The sequence below is a fragment of the Sarcophilus harrisii genome, chromosome 6 (genome assembly GCF_902635505.1).
Source record: "Sarcophilus harrisii chromosome 6, mSarHar1.11, whole genome shotgun sequence".
Classification (NCBI taxonomy): domain Eukaryota; kingdom Metazoa; phylum Chordata; class Mammalia; order Dasyuromorphia; family Dasyuridae; genus Sarcophilus; species Sarcophilus harrisii.
Genome location: NC_045431.1, coordinates 72,774,802 through 72,801,025, shown reverse-complemented (window position 1 = coordinate 72,801,025; position 26,224 = coordinate 72,774,802). Strand labels below are relative to the sequence as shown.

The following is a 26,224-nucleotide window of genomic DNA, read 5'->3' as shown; positions in this document are numbered from 1 at the left end:
TTTGGTAGAGATAACTCTGGCAGTGCTGATTGTGATGGAGCAAGCAGCTTCTATGCTCTTGGAAGCTCCCATTCCCAACTTAAAAGTTGAGACCCAGCCACCTTTAATCCTCAATGCCCCAATTCTTTACCTCACTCAAATGAACATCATCTGTAATTTATCAAGACTTTCTACTCCATCATTTTCTATTTCAAGAGACTTCTTCTCTGACTCTTAACAAATAACATTCTTGTGTTTTCCTATATATCTATAGGTCCTAGCCAAATCTAAGCAAAACAGGCTTCTATATATTTTATATACATTATTTAGTTTGGGGAAAAGATTCATTCAGCTTCCAGAAATTTATTTCAGTCAATTTGTGCATGTGAAAAAAAAACACATCAATACCTGCATTCTGAAAAGTTCTATTTAAGTTAACAAATATTTAAAAGGTGCCAACTGTGTTCAAAGATCTATGCTAGGAGATGAAGATATCCACAGAGTTTATATGATAGTAGAAGATAAAACATCAATCAGAAAGCACAATGCTGTTGGAAAAAATGGTAGACACAAGTAACTGGTAATTGGGAAAAATATGGTGGAGAAAATAGCACCAGAGCTAAGCCTTAGAGAGAGAGATTCTGCGAGGTGGAGATAAGGCAACAAAAAGCACTTCAGGCTTGAGTTACAATTTGTGCAGATGCACAGAGGAGATGGAATCCTGGGAGCTAGTACAGTCAAGGGGTAGCTAGTAATCCAGTAAGGCTAGAGACAGCATGATATAGTAGAAAGGCTCAGCTTCTGTAGTTAAGGACCAAGATTCAGATCTCTCCAGTACTTCTTACTGTCTGTGTGGCCTTTGGAAAATCAGCCTTCAGTTTTATCTTCTATAAAATGGGAGCAGGATCTAGATTTGTGATTCTGTGGTAGGGTGAAAGAAAGTGAATGATGCAAATTTACTATATAAAGATAAGTTAGAGCTATATTACAAAAGAACCTAAATTTTGCAAATCATTTTCTTCATATATTCTTCAACCCACTATTAAAAGTATATGAACCTTTTTTTAAAAACAGATTTTAATGAGAACTAGAGAACATTGTACACAGTAACAGCAATATTGTTCTAACAACAAATTTAAACCATTGGAAATAAGTACTAGAGGATGGGCACCGGAATAATAGTGGGTACTTAATAAATGCTTGTTCATTCATTCATGCCTTCCTTTTTTAAATTCTTTTTTCCTTTTCTTCTACCACAGAGTAGAAATATATTCAAACTATGTTTCCTACCTTTTGTTTTCTCAAATGTTTCCAGTGAGAGTTTTCTTATTAATGGTAATATATTCTAATGTCTTAGTGTACTGCATTCCAAAGAACTTAGAGGAAATTCTCATGATGTCTGTGCTAAATTCCATTTATTGTAGTTTCAATCTTTTACTTCTCGTGATATCCTCTGGTGGAATAAGGAACAAGTGTATATTATTAATTGGCCTGTATATGTTATCTAAAATTATCATGATATTACTTATTTCTTCTTCTCTAGAAAAAAATCAGCACAATTCATTCAACTTTTCCTTATAGGAGAATTGTTTTTGGTGTTGTTTTTTAAGATAACATCTTATATTTCTCTAAGCCTTATGTATCTATCCTATCATATATAAGCCCTAATTCTGAAAGCACCATATAATACAATTGTAATCAGCATGAATTTTAAAAGTTAGATTCTCTTACAGCTACAAATTAATAATGTGCAAAACACTGTACCAGGAGTTGTAGTTACCAAAAGAAGCAGCCTCTGTAATTCTTTATTAAACAATCACTGAATCAGCAAATATTTATTAAATGTCTTCTTGCTATGCTCTGTAGCTGTAAAGAAAAAAACCCCAAAAACAAAACCCTGAAATAGTTCTTAACCTGAAGAAGCTTATGAGGGAACAAGGAGTATCTATCTCTCAATAGAATCCTGAGTTTTTTGAGTTATCTGTTGTGAAATAAAAGCTGTCCTATACTTGACATACTTTTGGTACCACAAATGCTTTTACAACATGGAGCTGGGTGTCCCTGTTACACATATGCAAAATATCCTACATTTTACTATATATCTTGAAATAGATAAATTTGCCTTCTTAGGATCAGCTCCCAGTCAAACCCTGACGGAGTTAAGTCTAGAAATCTTTAAAAGACTATAGACCATGAATTACAATTAGACATTTCCCTAGACAAGAATGAAAATTTTATAAGATTATTATACCACTTTTGCATCCATAATAGCAAGTAGATTTAGGAAACTTTGACTACATACTGATTTCAGCACAATTTAGATTCCTGACTACCCACATACAAGAGGAGTTTTATAAATTTAGTGTCATTTTTAAAAGTCTATTTGGGAAAGTATATGGATAATTATTAATGTACTTTTCATAGTTCAGGATCAAGCAGTAACTGGAGAACATAAGAGATGGTAAAACAGTAAGCTGTGGAAAATACAAATAAATTAGAAATATAAAAATATGGATTTATTAAACATTAAACACACCAAATATATTTATAAAAGAATTTCATAAAGTTAAATATAACTGAAAAACTAAAAATCTCTTTTCTCTTTGGTTTGCTCCAAATTTAGGTCATAAATTTTATAAGCAGCAAATTATTTGGGGGAAGAGGGAGACACTGGTTCTAGAGTCAGGGTTCACAATCCTGCCTCTTGCTCTTACTAACTTTGTATAATCTCCCTAGGACTTAGTTTCCTCATCTGTAAATGAGGCTACTTTTGAAGTCCCATACAACTCTAGATAAGAGATATCATAAAAGCCTTTTTTTAAATGAGTTTTATTTTCAGAGAATCTTGTACCTCTGTGTGTATTTGTATGAATGAAACACTATGTGAACTAGGATTTAAGAATATCTCAAGGCGCCAAATAATTTTTTTCATTATATGACATATCTGGTCTTTCTAGTGTAGCCTTACAAGTCAAAAAAATCCCCAACAAAAGAAAGAATTTAAACAAACTAAAATTATGTGAGAAAAATTTTAATATAAAAGGTAATATCATGTATAATTATGTAGCATATGTCATATTAATAATAATTTAATTTTTCACAAAATAATCAAATGAGAATAATTTAATACACTTGGCATGATGCCAGATACTATGTATGAGTACTATATAAATGTTAGCTATTATATAAGAAAATTTTTAAATAGTACCCTCAATTATTTATGTTTAGGCAACTTTTACTCGGTCTTACTATTTGTTCTAAATCCTGAAAAGAGTGAGATTTTTGTGAACTAGATTTCTTTAATCTTTAGAAGACTATAGGGTGTTGTAGTTGTAAAAAATAATAAAAATAGCACAGCCTCATTTATTTAGACTTTAATATATGGGAAAATAGGTGGTAAAATATATTGGACTTGAATTCAAATGTGCCCCCAGACACTTTGTAACTGTGTGGTCCTGGGCAGGTTGCTCTACCTCGTTTGCCTTAGTTTTCTCATCTGTAAAATGGGTATGATAATAATAGTTCCTAACATCTAGGGTTATGAGGATAAAATGAGATAATGGTTCTAAAACGTTAGCATAATGCTTAGCATATAGTAAGAACTACATAAAATTTAGTGGTGGTGGATAATGGAATTTGACAACTGAAATACACTAAATTTTGTGGGATGGGAAAGATTTGTTAGGCAAATTCACCATGCAAATAAGATTTGTAAGAATATTTAATGACTTAACAAAAACTAGTTTCTACTATTTTAGAAATTGCCTTTTATTTGAGATTGTTAAACTCTCATAAATCCCACTTTGGTCCCTATAGCAATTTCCAGCAAATTTTGTTTGACTTATTTCAGTTACTGTATATTTTCAAAGGTAACCATTTATTTCTTTTAAAAAAACATTTTGTAATTCAGAATTTTTGATAATTCAGAATAACACTTATAAAGATTAGTACACTGCAAGATCATCTGAAGAATATCAGCCTATAGTATACCAGACACTTGGTAGGGATATATAGATACAACAAAAATGGAACCATCTTTATTTAAAATGAGATTACATTTTAATGGGGAAGATAATAAGTACATATACAAATTTATATAGTAGAAATATGACGTGGATAAATATATAAACATATGCAAAAGGATTTAAATTCAAGGTAACTTAGTGGGGAAGACATGAGCAGGCAGGGTATCCAGAAAAACTTCATGCAGAAGTTAGTGGCCTTTTCCTACATGCAATCAACAGGTTCCTTACATTTTCTCACTTAGACAAAAAACTGAATGCTTTAAGCATAGGGATGGGGAAGTCACTTTGACCATGAACTAGGAAAAAACAGGGGATCATAGGAAGAGAAACAAGAATATAAGAGGAAATATAACTCATCTTCTTTACTTAGAAACACACATAGCCTTTCTGGCTTATGCTATATTGCATAAAGATGAATGAGAAAAACTATTTTGTGTCATGAACTCTGTTGGCAGTCTGGTGAACTTCATGGACCCTTTCTCAAAATAATGATTTTAAATACATAAAATAAGATGCATAAATTACAAAAGAAAACCAGTCATATCGAAATGAAATTATCAAAATATTTTTACAAACTCAGAATTGTGGGTTAAGTATTTTGAACTAGTATGTACAATACCCCATTGTTCTTTGGAACTACATGACTCCAAAGAGTCATATGTACAATCTTTGAAGTAGTATGAAGAGGGGGAAAATGCCATAAGATGTGTTGATTCTATGTTTTAAAATATTTGTCTTCTAAAATGCCTGAAAGAATATTTTATTTAACATAACATTTACCCATTCTCTTCAATGAATAGAGATGAATTTGGTACATATATTGTCCTGGATGGAGGGACTAGAGCGTAGAATAGATTTTCAAGTGTAGTTAGAAGGTTGAATATCACACCTTGCTCTGAACAGGACATTAATTTTCTCCCATTTTAAAAACTTCTGTAGATTCATTAGTTGGACTGTCCATTTTATAGATTAAGAGGTCTTTGCATTTATTTTTTCCTCTTGCATGTTGTCTGATTTGGAGCTATTTGATGATCATCCATTCAATAAAAACTGTCCATTATATGATGTTGAAAGAGGCATTTTTAAAAGTAGAAAACATCATCCCTGCTCTTCAAAAGCTTTTTGGTGTAGTCAAGGAAACAAGGGAAACAGTATAAGAGAAAAATAACTACAGGATTTAATCAAGTACATCCTGGTAATTGCCCATGTGTTTACTCAGTAAAAATCAAGTGAGAATCAGGGAAAGTTCATCAGAGTTAGCAAAATAAAAAGAGAAGCACAAAGTATACCATCTTTATTTTTGCTCTTAATTCTAAGTTTAATAGAGAAGACAGAAACCGTTGACTTTTAGGGAGTGTTTTGATTATATATTTCGTTTATCATGTATTTAATTTGTTAGCTCTATGCTACTCTCTGTTCCCAAGAGCCTGTGTAATTGAAAGCCTGTAGTTTTAAGTTTGTCACATATTGTTATTAGAGTTTAAAGAGATAACTACATTGTTATAATGTGAGGTTTGATGGTAAATGTATGTTTTAAATCACTGTATTCAAATGGTAAATCTTAAGAGTAAGCATTAATTTGATTCAGTTTGTTATTTGATACTTCTTGAATCTTTGATTTCCCTCTACCTAAAATAGATTTCAACCCCAAAATAAATGTCCTTAAATCTTCCATAAAGGATCAACAGCAGCATTCTCTAAGTCTTTCATACTTTGTGAGTACTGATACAGCACTTGAGGTGCATCTGTTACCCCTTATCTCTCTTACGTGAATGGTTCAGCTCCTTTTATGTTTGGGCTTCCTTATTGTAATTTGCCTTATTAATTTTACTTATTGCACCTAAATTTGAGTATCCTGCAGTTACTACCAATAAAAGTCTTCTCTACCTTTTTTTTTTAACAAGATCCTTTTGCTTTCAGCTCGAAAGTCAAAGAAATTGGGAAAGTTGAAAGGGATACATGAAGAGCAGCAGCCTCAGCAACAAGCTCCACCACCTCCACCTCCACCCCAGAGCCCAGAGGAAGGAACAACTTATATTGCACCAGTAAAAGAACCTTCTGTTAACACAGCACTTGTTCCTCAGCTCTCCACTATATCACGAGCACTGACACCTTCACCTTCTATGATCCTTGAAAGCATTGAACCAGAAGTTGTATATGCAGGTTATGATAGCTCCATACCAGATACGGCAGAGAACTTGCTCTCTACCTTAAACCGCCTGGCTGGCAAGCAGATGATTCAAGTAGTAAAGTGGGCAAAGGTACTGCCAGGTAGGATTTTACCTTATTCCATGATTTTCAATCTTCTTTACTATGTAACGTCTGTCCATAGATATGAGTTTAGTTTTATTTTTAATCCTATCAGATTTCCATTGTGAAAAACATATATTGAGAATAGAGTATAATGTGAATTTCAGCTGAATACAGATGGATATCCTTATTCACACAGACGTACAAAGACACACACACACACACACACACACACACACATACACACTCCTTGGGTTGATTATGAAAATGGATGGAAAAATCTGTTATTATAAACAGAAACAATCTAATTTTTTAAGAATGTTGAACCCTACAAGTGAGAAATGCTTTTGAATAATAGACTTTTTTTAAATTTAATTTTATTTTTATTCCAAGCTTAAACACTAAATAAAATGAACATTTGCATATATATTGTAGAAAAGGAAAAGATTATGCATGGAATTGCATGTTTCTCTTACATAGAGCTTGATTCTCTTTTAGTTAAAAAGAACTTCAAATATAGCCTGAGCAGGCAGCAGCCTTGTATAGTATAATTAAGAAATATCAAAAGTTCCACCTGTAACAAATAAATAGTCATGGAAAACAAATTTCCACATTGACTATGTATAAAAATGTATGAGTCATCCTGCATCTTGAAGACATCATCTGTTATGAGGTAAATTACATGCTTATTTCTTTATATTCTAGAATTATGGTTTATCATAGCGGTTTTGTTTTTATTTTTATTTTTATTTTTTTACAACAGAGGAGAAGTGATAGGGGAAAAAAGAGATAGAGGTAGAGTCCCCTCCCCCCTCCAACAAAAAAAAAGAGAAAAGCAAAAAATGGTAGCCAGAAAGTCACAGACAAGTAGGGAAAGCTTTTAAAGTTATATATTGATTTTATTATATTTTTTAAAAGAGAAGCATGTCTCTATTTAATAGTGACATGCAATTCAATGTCAAATCCTTTCCTCTTCTACAAAGTGTATATAAATGACTCATTTTATTTAGTGTTTAAGTTCGGAATAAAAATTAAATTAAAATTTTAAAAAGTCTATTTATTTAAAAGCATTTCTGCTCTAGCTATCACCTAAGAGCACTGTCCTGAGGAATTGGGGCTAGGGAAATAAGAAATGGGATCAAGATAAGTTCAAAAGTAGAAGTCGAGATACTGCCCTGAAAACCTTTTGTGTGTGTGTGTGTGTGTGTGTGTGTGTGTGTGTGTTAAATTAGGAAGGGGCAGTAGATTTGAGAGGTGATACTAAAAGGACAGAGAAACACTAAAAAGAGGGAAGGAGTACACCAAAAATAACTGATTTACTTTGTGATTTTGTCAAGAATCTACTCTTGCTCTAATTTAGAGGGAAGACTGAATTTTATAAGATCATGATCATAAATGTTGAGTTTTTTAGTTGTGTGCATTATTAAATAATTAGAGCTTGAGAAATTTTTCCAGATTTATCAGAGTTTTAAAATAATAATAAAATAATTTTTTGGAATGGTACCGATGCTGAACCACTCCAACTATTTTTTTTACTGCCTACAGTAGTCTGAGATGTTTAGAAAGCAATTTGGCATTGACAATGTAGAAAATATTTCTTAAAGATTTGGTGAATTGAACTGAATGATAAAGGAGCATTTTGGAGGCGTCTTGAGGTGTTTCATCATAGACAGCATGTGAACTGTCTAGAGTAGTTTTATAATTAATTGTTCTCTTCTTCAGGATTTAAAAACTTGCCTCTTGAGGACCAAATTACCCTAATCCAGTATTCTTGGATGTGTCTATCATCATTTGCCTTGAGCTGGAGATCTTACAAACATACAAACAGCCAATTTCTCTATTTTGCTCCAGATCTAGTCTTTAATGAGTAAGTATCTATTAATTAACTGTCTCATAATAAACTCAATAGTTCTTCATTATGCTTTTCATGATTTTTAAGTGAATATGTCTATATAAGAAAAATTCTACTGACCCAGGTATTTTTTTTAAAAATTGAGAACATGAAACTACTTTTTAACAAAATGGTATAATATATATTTCCAAATATGTGGCAGATGTCCCAAAATAAGGATGGTCTATTTGGCTCTGAGATATGACTGACACACAGCCCCAATTAATAGAAACAGTCTTTTTTGGTATTTGCTCTATTGGAGAAGAATATCTAAATTCTAGGAAATCTGAATGTTTAAATTGCCAGTTTTTATAAGCATTCATATAATGGCTCTTTTGTTAACAGTATACAGCTGCTCAATGTGTTTTCATGACAATCATAATTATCCTTCTTTGAAATCATAAAAGAAGCCAAAATGTTTTTCTGTAGTGAAACATTCTCAGTTTTATGATGCATTAAAAGAGATTGAAAGAATCATAATGGATTCTTCCTTGGCTTTGCATTTTTTCCTATTTTAAGTTCACATTTTAGTATTGTTTGCATGCCACATTAGCAAATTTCATTTATGTTTATATCCAGTGGTGTTTCTCTATAATTGTAGGGTCAAGAAACACTTAAAAAGAAAAGAAGTATTTGAATTATGATATTGCCACAGTTTTATCCTAACAGATGGCTTTCTCTAGAGGTATGTGAAAATAATGGATTTGTTAGGATAGGAAGCTAAAGGGAGAAGGATTGTTGATAAGAGAAAGTGAACACAAAGGATTAAAAACAAGCAAACAGCATCAATTCTCCTGAATTTTCTACTATTTTATATCCTTATGTCAGAATAGGATTACAGCCATCAGTTGATGGTTCTTATTTTACCTGCCTTTTGGGAACTGACTAATAAGAATGATTGCTATTTATATTATATGTAATTATTCTCAAAAATATGAACCAAGAGACAGCCTGCTTCAACATTGGTTGTATGGTGAATGAATGAACAAGAGAGAAACATATGCTGATGACAGAAATGGACATTTTCAATGAGTTTTGTTTAGCTTACAAGCACAAATTTACTGCCATTGAACAGCAAACATTTCTTAAATAGCTTCTATAAATTGAAAGAAAAAAGTGATAATAGTTTTATCAGTGATCATTATCATGCTTTTTATTCCACAATAGAATATCAGTGCCATCAAAATGTCATATTTGATGCCATTTAGTTTATTTTTATGTCCCTTTTTATTTTAATTAACATGTATTTTCCTTTTTAATTGTGCATGAAATCAAAGGCACTCATGAACTGAAGGGTATTGAATGAATGAAAAATTAAAAAGTTTAAGTGTATGTTATTAAATTTATTAACAAGTTTGTTAAATGCTTACTGTATGCTAAGCACTGAAGTTAATAAATATGAAATCATGACAATCCATGTAGCAAAGAAGATGATATTGAAAAGTATGTAATGTTCTTTCCATGAGTAAAGTTGTATCTGTTTTGGATGTTGTATCATTTGACATTTTGAAAATGGTAAGGACTCTACTTGGGAGGGTGATTATTAGCTGAAGAAAATAATTAAAATTTTGTGAAACTGAGAAACACCTGAACCTTGGTCGCTTGACAGTATTAGTCTTGTTGAGGTCTTCTTGAAGGAAACACATAAGGATAAGGAACAGAAAGACATAAAAGGTCATGATCTTTATATTTCCTTTTCTGTTTCTGAAATCAGTGGAGAAAGTGATTGAGTGAATGAATGAACAATGAAGCAAGCATTTATTAAGTGCTTGTCTTGTATAAACCACTGTACCAAGTGCCAGGGAGGAGGAAAAGCAGACGTTCCCACCTTTCTACTGGCTCATATGATAATGGGGGAGACAGCTCATACTGAAGGTCTCGGCTGTAAGCCACATAGAAAGGCCCCATGGTTCTCGGGCTTCAGCAGCAAAGCCCATGGTAATGAGACTTCTTGAATGTCATTCTCACTCAGTTTCTGAGGTTGAGCCATTTGTCAGTGCTGAGGATGATGGCTGAGGGCACTGGCTATTTCCAGTGATTGGATTCAGGATCGTGGGTCTTTTCCATGACAGTTGAGAGGAGAGGTATATCAGGTTGTGGTGCTTTCCCCTTCCTCGCAGCCACTTGTCCCTCGTTCGGAGTGCCCTGGTGGGCTGGTTCTGAGCTGTGATTGCTGACCCATTCCTCGGTGGAGTTGCCTTCCCAGATGATGGCCATAAAGGCTGTTGAAAAGCTGGAGCTATAGCCTGGGGAATGCTTCCACCTCTAGGGCTCCTGACTTTATCTTCAAATTGATAGCAATTGGCCAGTAGTAATCGTTGCTGGTGGTCGTAAGGAAGGTTCTCCCCTGATTGATGGCCACAAGGGTTGGGCTAGAAGGACATAGGATGGGTTGGGATCCCTGCTCTTCCCATGACCTTTGGGTTAAGGTCCGAGGCTGTCTTCACAGGATCTGAGGAGATGGTGTCAGGTTGGTGAGTGAGAACAGTCGTGGTTAGACTTGCCTAGAATATGTTGACTTCTGTCTCACTGTTAGCATGTTCACCTGCTACAGCTAAGCTGACTTGCCAGATCTCTGAGTGGTAATTGGTTAGCAATTGATAGAAATTGAGAAGAAACAGTTAAAAGAAAAATAGTATAATTAGGGTATCTTAATCTGGCATCCCCAGCCATGTAGGGGTCTATGAATAAATTCCAGATCAGTCTATGGATTTGTTTTTTCTTAAACATTTTATAACTGTAGTTCATTATATAATTGGTTACCTTATAATTTTATATTTTTTGTTTTATGAATTAAAAACATTATTTTTTTATCTGTTCTTCACCATGCTGCCAAAAGGTTCCAAAAAGATTATGGATTCTTTTCCTAGTTCTTGGCTCTTTAAAAAAATAGTTTTGTGATATAATTATAGCTTATTATTCTTTATTTCCTGGCATTTTAAAAATACTTAAACATATTATTGATTTTCAGACTATTTTTAAGATCCAGAGAACAAAGCCTAAAACTGACCTAATTAATTAATTGACTAGATTTTTTTGGTGATTAAGCACTTCATTGGTCATATTTGTATCCTATAGTAGCTCTTTCATTTAGATCAAATAATATCAACAAATATTTATTGAATACTCACTGTATGAAAAAAAAATGATATTTAACACATACAGGATCTGGGGATGAAATGTCAGAGGACAAAGTGGGTAGAGTACTGAACTTAAAAACCCATCTTGACATGGGTTTAAATCTGACCTCTGGCACAGGCTGCTTCTTTGTCTCTGGGCAAGTCATTTAATTAATGTATGAATTTTTTGTGATGACAACAGTATGACCTGACATTCAAAAAAGCTAAATTACTCTTATGGTATAATATAACATTAGATGTTGTTGTAGTAGTAGTAGTAGTAATACTAGTAGTAGTAGTAATATTACTAGTGATAATATAATATCTAGAACAAAAAAGCCAGGTTTTGTTCTGGAATCCTATATTTACTTTTTGACAACAACTATTAGGAACGATATGGTGACTGGGATGATAAGGGAACTTGAATCCATTACATGCAAGGATCATTTAAAGAAACTGGTAAAAATTGGGCTAGAGAAGAGAAGGCTTAGAAAAAATATGACCAAGGAATATCATGCCAAAGAGGGATTTGACTTAATCCTCTTGGTCCCAAAGATCAGCACTGTGCTAGGAAATAGATTGATTTGCAAAAAAAAAAAAAAAAAAAAAAAAAGACAGGCTTTTAAAACCTCCCAACAATGGGTTTCCTTGAGAATTGTGGTGGCTGGCTTCTCGCATGCTCAGACTTTTAAAGTGGAAACTGGATGACTGTGTATTCAAGGTGTTATAAAACAAGATTTGTCTTTTAGCTCAAGATCAGGACTAAACATGATAAACATAGTAATATGTTTAGAACAGTTACACATATTTAACCAGTATGAGATTGCTTGCTGTCTTGGGGAAAAGGAAGGGAGGGAAAAAGGGAGAAAAATTTTGCAAAGGTAAATGTTAAAAACTGTCTTTGCATATATTTGGCATAAATAAATAAATAAATAAAAGTATTTTTTACATTTTTTAAAGAATAAAAAACAATTGTACTAAATTGACCAAATTCTGAGCTCCCCACAAAATCTTTGATTTGGGGAGGCATGCCCTGAGCACAAAATAGTTGGATAAGATATTGTCCAAAAGGGTACATTTCAAAAACATTATAGTCATGTAGTCCAAAAAGCCTTATATTCATGTATGTATATGTAGTGTGTGCATATGTACATATATGTACATGCATTATAAATATATATGGGTTGTCTGTATGTGTGTCTATATATGTACATATATTATGTAAATAATGATAAATGGCATTGCATTCTTACTTATTAAGAAGTTTTTCAGTCTCCATAATTATACCCTTTTTTGTTTTGGCTTTCTTCTACCTTAAACATTAAATTTCTTTGAATTTTAAATAGTACATTTTTAAAATGTTCTCTAGTTAGAGTAAAATTTTAAGTGATAAAATATTCTTTCAAAAACATAAAACATCTTGGTACAGAAAAAAAGAGTAATGAACTTAGAGACAGCAGGGAATCTGGATTCAAATCCTGCTGTGTCATTATAAAATATCTGACCTTAAACAACTCATTTAATATCTCTGAATTTTTTCACCTCTAAAATGAAGATAATGAAATTTGTACTACATCCATCATCACTCTGAAGAAAATGCTTTGCAACTCTTAAGGTCTATACAAATGTGAGGAAACAACATTAAAATTGAATTAATGTCTTATCTGTAATTTAAAAAATAACACCTTTATAAAACTTTTTTGTGTTAGAAGGCTAAAAAAAAAAAAAAAAAACTAACACAGCTTCTAATTCAAAAACAGATGCCCAACCTTTCCAGCTACATACAGCTGTAGACAGAAACCAACCATACAAATATCCAATTCAAAAGATTAATTTTCTTCAGTGGTTAGAATGACTTCAGTGGAGGTTTTAGTATGTTTGTGATAGGAATTCAGTGCCCTTACAACTGTATAACTATGATGACATGATACTTTCGATCATGAAATTAAAAATGGTATTATTTAACCTTTTTCTGTGAGAAACCAGGAGAAAGACAAGCAGATTTCTAAATTTATGAAGTTTACAGGGTTCCTATTAATGAACCAAGAAACTTCTTTTACTTCTGTTTAATATATTTTAATTACTGAGATAATCTTAACTTGTGAATTCTGAGTTTTTGGTATGTAAATTTGTATCATAGTAATATTAGACTTAATACATATAGACGAAATTAAACTTTTTTTGTTTCATTTCTGAACCGTGGGAAATGATTTGATGATAAATTTTCTAATCATTCAAATAATTCTAGTATCACCTCTAATTTATCCTTAATATTTTCATCCTGAAATAGAGTAAGGAGAGCCCATGTAAACCTCTGGGAATTGGTTCCTTACCCTCCTTAGGTTTTTGTAAAATGATTCAAGAATTACAGTAAGAAACTATGTGAAAATGTGTTTCACAGTATTTTTGAAACAGGAGAGAGAGAGGGGGAGGGAGAGGGAGAGAGGGAGGGAGGGAGGGAGAGGGGAGAGATACAAAATAATTTGCAAAGCTGTCACTTTGCCAAGTCAAAACTTGCATTTAGGCCTTTCTTACATGGTCTATGTTTTAATTTAATTTGACAAACAGCACTAGACCCTATTCTAGTTGCTGAAAATACTAAGGTGACAAAAATTGAGACCTTCCTTTCCAAAAAAAAAGTTTAAAGCATGTTTAATGCAGGAGATTGAAAACAAAGTGACTGGAGCAGCCTTGGTGACTCATTGAAAGTAAAAGAACCTCAGAAAAATATTCAAGGAAACCACCAGCCACCTGAATAATGAGCATGATTTCTTACCCAAATTCAGTACCCAGAGCCCAGAGAAAGTGGTTGGGAGGAAAGGAAGGCAGAAATAGCGTTAAGAGACAGCTGGATGCAGATGGAGTGGTGAGGACTGGCTTGTCTTTCCCCTGTGTCCATTCTGTCTAGTGGGACACAGCTGTCTGCTGCTTGCTGAACTCTTGGTACTTGGTTTGCCCTGGCATTTGGCTTTTGGTGAAAAGTCTTCCCTAATGAGAGAACTGAATGATACCTCAGCAAATCTTTCTGGGAATAGAACTTTTTAAATAATAAAATGCATGTTAAAAAAACAGCTTACACTGCTAAATTTCAAATGGATCACTGTTCCTTGACAATCTTACCTCCCTTCTTAATAATAACACTTAGATATATTTTAATGGGAATTCTTTTACACAAATTATTTCTGACAATGTGGTTTAACTTGATGATGCTCCCAATGAATCAAATAACACCTTTATAAAACTCTGCCCTTTCATTCATGGACAACCCACAGTGGGTACAGGTATTGTGGTTGTTTATTCTCCACTCTTGAAGAGGATCATGGCTTCGGGAAGGTGATATCATGATTTGCAAGGGAATTGCCTTTAAATGGGGGGAGGGAGGGACTGTGCAAAGTTACCAGCCAGACTTTCAGAGCCATCTGGGTCCAGTGGCAAAATATAGATCAGGATGGCCCCTGGGTACAAGTATTAAAAGATACCGAAAGAACAAGAGGAAGGCCTTCTGTGAGTTGTACAGATATTTGAAGTAGGATTAGTATGTAAAATGGGGATTTAAAATCTAATTGGATGAAATGGCATGGAGGGATTTTGAACTATACCTGTGAAAGAATTTATCACATTAAGGAAATCATAAATCTTTCACAGTAGTAACATGAATCATATAAGCTTCTTAGGACAAAAATATCTTCAAACACATCTATTTACCCATTTGAAAGTAAATTAGGCAAAGTTCTGTCATCTTTGAATTTTGATTTTTCTGTCAGCAATTTCCCATTTCTGTCCCCTTCCCTACCCACTAGTGATATCCTCTTCTCCTTAAGAACTCTGTACCTTTCCCCTTCTTGCCCTCATAGAATCAGAATCTTAACATTGCAAAGAAGAGCACCTAAGCAACCATCCTTCCCTACTTTTTATATGGAGAAATTGAGACAGAAGTAAGTAAAGGGGCCTATTCAAAGGTTAGTTATTAGCAGTGCTCAGGCTAGAACTAAAGGGTCCTTTGGTTTCCTCTCCAGTGTTCCTTACACTGATACCTGTTGCTTGGAGCCTGACAGAAATCAATTGTTCTGATTCTTTAGGTTGGTTCTTTCTTCACTTCCAAATCCTAGGAGAGATCTGGGTTGTTAACCCAAGGAAATGTTCCCCTTCTTATTTCCTTCCTGGGAGAGGAAGGAGGGATCCAACATGCATACATAACATACATAAAGATTTCTTAAACACTTAATTATCAACACATCATTGTACTATTACAATCACAAAGACAAAAATGAAAATAATCGTACTCTCAAGAAATTGATTACCAGCATATACAATATTTTTATATAGATTTCAGGGAGAAGAAGATATTGGGGAAACTGTAAGACTGAATTATTTCTAATTTGCTTTATTTTTCATCTTTATATATCCAACATTTAGCACAGGACTACATGCATAATAGGTGTTTAATATATGTTTGCTGGAATTAGTACTGAAGGAATGGAATCCACCACATCCTATTTAGAAAGCAACCCTTCCCTCACTCTGGACTTAAGTGCTGACACTTAAGCCAGGTTCTCATTCATAGAAGAATTTTCCTAGTGAGAAGGGGCCACTGACCTAATCCCACATTCACCTAAGCCTTCTCCTACCAGAGCAACTATAAGAATATTCATCATTTACCCTTGTTGACTGAATGTCAGCTTTTAGTATAATTAAATTTCACCCAGCAATATGGTTGGCATGTTAAACAGTTTGTCACTAACAGTGAAATAAAAGTTCTTGAAAGGAATTTCAAACATATGTAAGCACATATAGGGGAGCAGAAACATCCTTTAAGTCACAACTTCACCCTGGATAATCCCCTGTTTCTTTCGGGGGAGGAGAGATCTAGCTATCCAGACTATAGCTATTAGATTCCTGGCCTTTTCCCGGGAATTGTGGAAGATAAAGTGTTTTCTTTTAATGCTTGCAACCCAACTTATCCTTATGAAAGTTCCCTTCCTTTATACCAGGGATTCTATTTCTATTTTAATTAGTTTTTAGTAATATTTTCATATCCTAAGACCCTTTAACATATTGGAATATACTTAGGCCTTTTATTCTGTGGTTAACATGATAAAGAAGTTTCAAACAAATAAGTATCATTGAAATTCATTCTTGTTAACAGATATATTATTCTATTGAAAAACATCACAATAATACTGTAATCAAGGAATTGCTGGATATTTATGTCTCTTCGGAAATGAAACTAGTTGATGCTCTTAAAACTCCAAAGGAGATGCCTTTAGGGGCTGTAAGGGAAATTGGGGGAGAATCATGCAAAAGAAGCTTTTTCTTGAAATAGTCTGTTCAAAATTAGGGTACAGTGAACACTTTAGCATTTAGAACCTTTCTTCTATGGAGCTCAAAAGCACTAACATATTCATATAATTATTAACTGTTTGATTTACTTTGAAAAATTGTTAGAGATCATTGACAGTATTCAATTTACTTATCCATTCACAACCTATAATTGTAAGCCTGTAATTAATTTTTAAAAATATCCTCTTCAATAAAATTCCTAAAATCATTTTCAGTAATGAGAAGATCCACTATACTACTATCTAAATCATTCTAAATAGTTTGAAATTGAAAGTATATTTAGTCTTCCAATCTTTTAGCATCTCAAGTAGCCTTCCATAATTCTCATGTTGATATTATCCTGATTCCATAACTTGTTACAAGAGTGAAGGCAAAAGCAGAATGATGACTTTCTTGTTCTGTTACTTACAGCCTTTCTTGTGGGTTTCCAAGTATAAAGAGTTGTACAGCATGGGAAATGGAAGAGTTGACTAAGTTAATTATTTGTTATTAAGTTTTATTGATTTCTTTTGCTTGAAATATCACAGTCATTTCCACTAACCTTCTTGTCTTTCCACTAGATACAGGAACATATTCAGAATTGAAAAAGATTTTAAAACATGACAGAGATGAGGCTGATAATTTCATATAGAGAATCTCTCTTCAACCTACTTAGCAACAAGTGATCTTAGGGAATTGATGGAATAGTGTGAAGTTAAGTGTTTTGCCCAGTTTAATAAGTAGACCTGATTCAAGACAACCCTTTGATTGTTTAGGTAATTGTTAGAATGAAATTAAACTCTCATAGATCATTCTGTAGATTAAAAACAAAAATTTACTTTGCCATATCAGAGAAAAAATGAAATGAAATATTTGTAAAGTACTTCATAAATCTTAGTGTATAGGTATATAATAAGCTTTAACATATGTTATTATTATTACAGCACAGCACTTTGAATAAATTTGGCTATCTACCTCCATCTGGGAGGTGGGAGCAGCTATGTGGTACAGTGGATAAAGTGCCAGAGAGGATATCAGAAAGACTCATCATTAAATCTGGCTTTTGATACTTATTAGCTTTTTGACTTTGCACAAGTCATTTATCCCTTGTTTAACCCATTTTGCTCATGTGTAAAATGAGCTGGAGAAAGATCGGTGTCTTTGCTGCAAGAAGCCCAAATTGGATCACAAAGAGTCAGACTGAACAATAACTTTCATATGACACGTCTATTTATCAGGTCAGGGAGTGGTAACTCTAAATCTTTGTACATTTGCTAAGGCTAAAGGGCCCTTCTTCTGTTGGTAAGTCATTTTATATCTATGTGAATAGAAACTAATAGGAATCTGGGGTTAAAGGAAGTGAACTTTGAGCCTTAGGCTCCTGAACCATTCAAATATAGGAAACTTCGAAGGAAAACTAACCTAATTTAGATGAGGGAACGAATTTGGATATTGCTCTCAACATATCTAGAGACTAACAACCAATTGAGACTATGAAAAATATAGCCTCAGTAAAAATAAGAAAAAATCTTTTATTTATATTCTTTGACAACATATCCATAGGAAATTGTTATTAATCATATATATTTATGTCATTTAGACTTTTACAGAGGTATTTGAAGCAAATCTTTCCACTCAACAATCTCATAGTTATGTTGATTACATTTATATAAAAACTTTTTTAATAATACATAATCAAATTTGCTGATGGTCCTACCCTAAATGTAAAATTTTAAAATTAAATCAAAAAGTACCACCTGTACCACCTTCCCTTCTCTGTTTTTTAACAATATGATCTTTTATATTCCAAATATATTGTGGTAGATAGTATAAATAATGAAGTAAATCTTTTAACCAATCTGCTTTCCAGTTTTCCCAGCATTTCTTGTTGAATAGGATAACTGACCCAATTATAATTAGATGTTTATTTCAATTCATATGTCCTCTTACATGATGGGAAATGTGGAATATAAAATGTGGTTAAACTCAACCTAAATTATTTGAATTCTGCCTGATCAGTTTATGTATAGATACATCCTTAAAACAAAATGTTCGTTTAGCCTCTTGGTTCCCTTTAGAAAGCCCCTTAAGGGTAGCCATATTATAAGCATCCCCCAAACACTAAACTTAAGTACACTCATCATCTTCATAGGTAGCTTTTATAAATTTCACAAGGCACTTTTTTCTCTCCCATTTAATCCTCATAACAACCTGCCATAAAAATGCTTTTATTGTCCCCATTTTACAGAAGAGAAAATTCAGCTTGGAAGAGCTTAAATAATGTGCCCACGGTCACACAGCCTTTCAGTGTCTAAGGCCATATTCATACTCAGTTCTTCCTAAATCTGACTGCATCATTCACTGCACTGTGCTGCTAATATACTCTAATTTACTTGGAAAAAAAAGTTAAAGGAAGAAAAACATTAGCTCTTAATGCAATACTAAAAGTACATTGACTGCAAGATCTTTCAGTTCTCATAGCCACCATTCAGGACCGCTAACTCTCACTATGACGTATTTTGGAGAAGAAGAAAAAAAGAAAAAAGATGTTCTGCAATAGAGAGATTTTGCCCCATGGATAGCCATTATGGAATCTGTTTCTAAATTTATGTTTCTATGAACCTTAAAAAAATTTTAAAACCACTATAGTAATCCTTAAATCAAACCTGATCCTAATTCTACAGGGAAAGAATAGAACTGAGTTCAAGTAGTTCCCTACTGTGTTTAGTTGTAAAAGGAATCTGTGTTAATGAATACTATATATCTTCCTGGTTAAACAGTGCAAATTCACCAAGTTTTGTTTTATATGCCCAACAGTATTCCATGGGATTTTCATGAAACCTGAAACCATTAAAATAATGTAATAACAAATAAGAACACTGTTACCTTTGTATGACCCTTAGATGTTTAGCCTTTTTCCAGTGTTCTGATTTCAGTAGTAACAATGGTAAGGGGGAAGTGTTGCAATTATTTGAATATTTAATAATTTCAAGAGTGAGGAAATTTACTGTAAGAATTAGTGGCTTTTTTACCATGGTTAAAGCATCTTTTATTACTAACATTTTCTTAGTACAACCAAAAACGTATTATTAGTGTATTAGTTTACAGTAAATTCATCTTGTAATGGAAGAAATATGTATTCTCTTACAGAAATAAAGTCATTATTTATTATCCAGACATTTGTTGCTTCCAGTACAATCACATACCTACTGCATCAGTGTATCCAGTATATGTTCATTCCTGTTTGGCTCTTCATGACCATATGTGGAGCTTTTTTGGCAAAGATAATGGAGTGATTTGCCACTTCCTTCTCCTTCTCATTTTAAAGATCAGGAAACTGAGCCAAACAGGATTAAGTGATTGGCCCAGGGTCACACAGCTCATAAGTCTCTGAGGCAGGATTTGAACTCATGATGAAATTTTCCTGACTCCAGGCCCAGCTCTCTCAATTCACTACACACCTAGCTGCTCTAGTATGTCAGTAAATACTGTTTAAATATAATTACTGATCTTGCCATAGTGTGAGAGTAGATTCAGTTGATAATCATCTTCACTGGCTCTGCTAGTGTATATATGGTGTTAGATCTTGACTTTATTAAATTTAAACAACCTGTTTCCTAAATTGATATACATTTACTTTATTATTAGATACTATACATAGATTAACTAATATAACATCGTATTAAAATTAACCCAGAATTCCTTGTGGAAGGTAATTATGTTGGCTGCAGTGGTTGTTGATTATCTCCAATTTATCTTGTATTTCTTATTTATACATATTTATTTTTGTGTTATCTTCCCCATTAGACTATAACCTCTGTGAGAGCAGAGACTGGTCTTTTGGGGAAGACTTGGGGAGAAGGGAGTTATTTTTGCTTTTTTTAATCCCTAGCACTTAGCATGTTGCCTGGCACTAATTAGTTCTGAATAAATGCAAAAGGTTCTAGCCAGCTCAGTTTCCTCAGACCAAAAAAATAAATATTAATTGAAACAGTGATCAGTATAACCAGAATTAAATAACAGTAAATTCCTTCATGCTATATGGGACAATACAAGAAAATAGGCAGATTGTGAATGTATGTGGGAATTTTCCAAAAACCAGCTCAATGCCTAGTTAATGAGGCCTGTAGGTAGTTGAATGGAGTCAGACTTCCATGGGTCATTGGGAAGAGAAATGGGGGATTGGATAAGTGTACTTCTAGGGGCCTTCCAGAAACCAATGCCCTTGTTAGAACAAAAAGAGAGGTCCAGCTTAACCCCAGAGCATCACACTTTCTGAAATTCAGAGACTTTCAAACCAGTTGATCTCCAACCAACTGGTCAAAGTCTGTCAGGGCTTCTCAGAAGATAAACCCAACTCCTGGTTAGTAATTGCTCAGATACAGAGATAGATTTGAGGTCTGTTCGGTCACCAAGACATAGCAGTAGAAGTCAGGAACTGACTGCAGCAACCTAATTACAGAGGGAAAATGAATAGACAGGACTTATCCACTCTATACAAAAGCATAGGAAGAGGGAAAGTTTTTTGCCCTGGAACTGAGTACAATAAAAAAAAAAAACTGAGAATATTAAGCTGTATAACAAAAGAAAATGCCAAATACAATGAAGAAATCCTGTAGGATAAGAGAAGCCCACCAGGTAAACTCAAAGAAGTAATTCCACAAGGAATACCAATAGAGCCTCAGGAAAAAGAATGACTTAATGAATACTTCAAGAAATGAAGTAAGAGAAAAGTGAAACTTAAAAAGGAGAGAGATTAAGAGAAAAAGAAAGGAGAGAATAAAATTAAGAAATTGGAACTGAAACTAAAAAAAATTATGAAATTTTTAAAAATCAAGCAACTCCAACTAAAGTAAAAAGCTGGGGACAAGAACTGATGTACGTATTATAGTAGCCCAGGTGGTAACCATGAATACAGTGAGATAAAATAGTACCAATTCAGGTGAAAAAAACAAAAGCTCAAGAATTTAAAGTAAAGGAAAGTAAGAATGAGCAATATCAGATTTTAGATACTACTGCAGAGTAACAGGGAAAAAAACCATTTGGCATATACTGTTTAAATTTTTTTTTAAGTTGATCATTAAAATAGATTAGGTAAATAAGACATAGAAGCAGAATACCCAAAGACTTCAACTGTTGGAGTAAGGATTCATTCTTTGACTAAAATGATGGAAAAACTATAAAGCAAGATTTCAGAAATTAAGTTTAGACCAATATGTCACCCCATAGTCTACAATGTTCTAAATAACAAGATTTTTAAAAGTCTTGTCATAAATAAATTAGAGGAACAACTGTGGATAGGGGGAGACAGCTTGACAAAATAAGGGATAGAAATAAGTCTAAGTAAAATGGCTGATTTGATAGCATAGAATTGGTAAAGTTTGCACCAAATTAATACTGTTAGAATTTGAAGTAGAAAAATTAACTAGGAAAGAAAATATTTACAACAAATTTCTCAAAGAGGTTACATACAAGATAAATGATTGAAATAATATTGATTGGCCCATTGATTCACATGATTCATCTGATTCATGTGGGGAAACAGATATATGATATTTTCATAAAATATCTTGGAGGTTCAGCATATTAGCTTAATAAATTGATTTAATATTGGAAATTACTACTAAAAGAGGAAAAACAAGGTGCACTGAGTTTCACTGTGTGTGATTAACTCTTAATCATGCAATATGTCCTGTAGTATACTTGAGGTTTTTCCAAAAGATTTAATGAAGCGAGATAACTGGTAATACCTTACAAAATAAAGTAGAAACAAGCACAAGACTGCAAGTGGAATGTTCTCATTAACTACATATGAATTTAATTCAGTAATCACTTAGCAAATCTGTCCAAGCCTTATTAGTGGTGGATAGTTAGACAAAGATAACACTATATTGGAGGGGGAAATAAATATTTTACTCAAAAGAGTAAAATATATATTTTCTTTAAAAGGACGTCCTTGAAACCTGGATACTTTTTTAAAGAAACTGTAATTAAGTTCGCAGTGATTTTAATCACTTCATTTTAAAGATAAAAAAGAAATAAAAGACAAATCAAAGAAGTACATAAATGCCTTTTACATAATTTTTAAAATTATTTATCACTTAATATACTCAAAATTGATGGAAAAGAATTTGTTTTTCTTAAATTATTCACATTGTCTGAGCCTCTCTGAAGATCATTGAAAGTTAAAAGGAAAACGAGTAACCAATTACATTTACATTTGAGCCTGGACCTGTGATTTCAGTGGTACAGGTAACCCCTGGATACAAAAACCCCCTCTACCCAGGCAAGTTGGCACCATTTCTGTATTTTATAATCTCGGATAGTTGCCTAGAATTGCATGGTGAATGTGTCAGAGATAGGTCTTGAACCCAGCTTTAAGGGTAATTGTGTCTTTTCAGACATCATAAAGAAAATCAAGCTGAATAACTAACTTTATTTACATGACACTTTGCAACTTGTCAGAATTGTATCTCTCCCTATACAATATCAGTCTTTTGAGACAAATGAACTACTTTGGCTCTCTCATTCAAAAGAAAAAAAAATGCTGCTGTAGACACTGTGTTTAAAGTGGCAGCCCAGAGTCAGGAAGACACATTCTTCTGAGTTCAAATTTGGCTTCATAGACTGTCTCTCTGTTGCCAAGTCATTTAACCCTATTTGCCTCAATGTCCTCATCTGTCAAATGAGCTGGAGAAGGAAATGGCAAATAACTGCATTATCTTTGACAAGAAAACCCCAAGTGGGGTCCCAAGTAGTTAGGTGTCATTGAAACAATTCAACAAAAACAAAAAAATTAAAGATCTTGAGCCACTAAGTGTCTATGGATAATAGTTAACCATCTAATTAGCATCTCAAAAGTCAATTCAGAAATATTGAGGAGTTAACATTTTAAATAATGTTTTATTTTTCTAAATATATGTAAAAAATAGTTTTCAACATTCTCTTCTGCAAATATTTGTGTTCCAATTTTTTTTTTGTCCTGCCCACCATTTTCCTCCCTCCCCAAGACAGCAAGCAATCTGATAGAGGTTAAACATATACAATTCTTCTAAACATATTTCCATATTCAGAGGACCTAATATTTTAAAGAAATTTTTGTGGTACAATAAAAAATGTTGGATTGGAGTCTGAAGGTCAGGGTTGAAATTCACACTTCATCATTTTCTACCTGTGTGATTCTGGGCAAGTTATTGAACATCTATGTATGTCAGTGTACCTCATCTTTAAAATGAGGAGTCTGAAAGATATTCTCTCAGGTCCGCTCCAAGTAAAGTTTGTGCAATGGGTGGTAAAATCACATGTAGGCAGAATTTTATTTAAAAATGCAAAATAGATGGTAAGACTGAATGTGCCATAGGAGTTTCAAAGAAGGGAAGAAAGCACTACAGGTGTGAGGTATGAGCTGAAGCAAGGAGGAGGTGAATTAAAGCCTGGATGAGCAGGGTGGGAAAAAGGGGAGTATATTTGAGGCATAATTATATTATAAGCAAAGGTCCCTGAAAAGGAGGAATGTGGTAGCTAAACAAATTATGCATTGCTGGTCCTAAATGAATGATTATTTAAATTAAGTAACATTGAACATTAGAATTAGCAAGCAAGAAGGAGTGAGAGGAAGCTCATCAACATATAAACATTACAAAGTGTGCTCTTGCTCTCGCTCTCGCCTTCTTGCTCTTGCTCTCGCCTTCTTGCTCTTGCTCTCGCCTTCTTGCTCTTGCTCTCGCCTTCTTGCTCTTGCTCTCGCCTTCTTGCTTTCGCTCTCGCCTTCTTGCTTTCACTCTCTCTGTCTATTGTGCATCTATAGACACATATATACATTATCTATCTGCCTCTATGTATATGTGTGTATATATAGATTTATATATACACACACACACATATATGTGTATATGTATATAACCTTGACTCTAAAACTTGAGGGTTTTTTTTTCTTTTCTTACATTCCCCCTCTTTTTCCCCTATTATGATCTTCCCTTTTGGGAATACAGGTCCCTCCCAACCCCCTCTCTCTGCCCATTTGTTTTCTCTTTCATATCTCACTTCTTTTTCTTTACCTTTCTTTTTTTTTTTTTTTTTTTTTTGTCTTTCTTATTCTTATCCCCATTGCTGGCCAAAACATGAAATTGCAGTATATTTTCAAATGAATTTTTGTATTTATTTAGTACTTCCCCCTCCTTGTTAAATGTCTCTCCAGAAAAAAAAAACCTAGATGGGGGCAGCTAGATTGTACAGTGGATAGAGCAACAGCACTGGTCAGGAGGACCTGAGTTCAAATCTGGCCTCAGACACTTAACACTTTCTAGCTGTGTGACCCCGGCAAGTCACTTAACCCCAATTGCCTCAACCAAAAAGAAAAAGAAAAAAACTAGATAGACTGAGTTCTTCAAAAACTAGTCTTTTTAGAACAACTAAATAAAGTTGCTTTTGACTACTTTAAGGGAAGACCTTAACAATAAAACAAAACAATCCCCTATCCATGCTTTACTTATTTGTTTCACATGTAGTTATTGAAATTTCTGTTTCATAAGTGAGGTTTTAAAATAGGGACTTTTTTTTATCTTCATGATTATTCTTAGCTGCCTTTGTTTCAGAAAATACTATTGTTGATAGAAGGCACATGATCACTAGAATTTGAATTGAATTTTCTTTTTTCTACTTCTTTTTTTTTCGATACAAACAAAATAGTTAGCAGAGGATTAGTTTATAGAAGTTCAGAATGAATAGAACTCAGACACCATGGAGAAAAATAAATAATATGAATTTATTAAGTATTTAATATGTTTGGGACACTTGAGATACAAATATAAGCAAAGAAGGCAGCTTCTAAAATCCTAGAGATCTTATATATTAATGGAGAGGCAACACATAAAGCAAAGATATGAAGAATAAGGTAAGAATACTCCTATAGAGTAGGTAAAGAGAAAGAAAGAGACAGAGACACACAGAAACAAAGGCAGACACAGAAAGAACAACTATGAGCAAATGCAGCATTTCATATTTAATAATGAATAGGGCCCTACACAAAGTCAGGAAGACTGGGTTTATATATTGACGCAAGTGCTTACTGTGGGCAAGTCAGCCTCTCTGTAATTCAAGTTTCCTAATCTTTAAATAAGATGTTCAGACTTGTTAAGATTCTAAAATTCCTTCCATGAATATATTTGCAAGTCAGATAGTGAGCACACACTCTGGAAAGAATCATACATTTAATAGAGAAAACTCTTATGTTACTAACCCATCAACCTTATGATCAAAAGACCTAAGGATTTTAGGATGGGAGCAGGGTGATTTATTCTATTTCTCAACTAAATTTACTAACCATTTTATCTCAGCATATGGAATATCAGAAAAATTTAACATAGAAATAAAACAAATGTGTTGTGTATTAATTTTAAATAGTATTCATTATATATGCCTGTATTTGTTGAGTGGCAACATTAGCAAAAAGTAGAAATTAGATACCTTGAAAGTATGAGGCAAGAGTTAAAATATAGATCCTGAGCAATGGTAAGTGATGTGATTATTCATGATGGCTGAAAAGATGTCTGCTTTATGGCAAATGATTATGAAAATCTGTGACAGATAGGACTCTGTTTGGAGTGTCCTGGAGAAGATTATAAAATCATTATTTCTAGATT

The 26,224-nt window shown here is 33.3% G+C and overlaps 1 protein-coding gene across 10 annotated transcripts in view; it reads left to right on the top strand.

Annotated features, from left to right (window-relative positions):
- Nucleotides 1-26,224, top strand: part of NR3C2 (nuclear receptor subfamily 3 group C member 2) — a 358,516-nt gene that overhangs the window by 277,977 nt on the left and 54,315 nt on the right. For all 10 annotated transcript variants that reach the window (XR_004230317.1, XM_031942985.1, XM_023505949.2 and 7 more), the window contains exons 5-6: nucleotides 5,925-6,275; nucleotides 7,977-8,121. Coding sequence is in view for 9 of the 10 variants with exons in the window: in XM_031942985.1 (XP_031798845.1) it covers nucleotides 5,925-6,275; nucleotides 7,977-8,121 (496 nt within the window). In the remaining variant the exon portion in view is untranslated. The remainder of the gene's footprint in view (nucleotides 1-5,924; nucleotides 6,276-7,976; nucleotides 8,122-26,224) is intronic.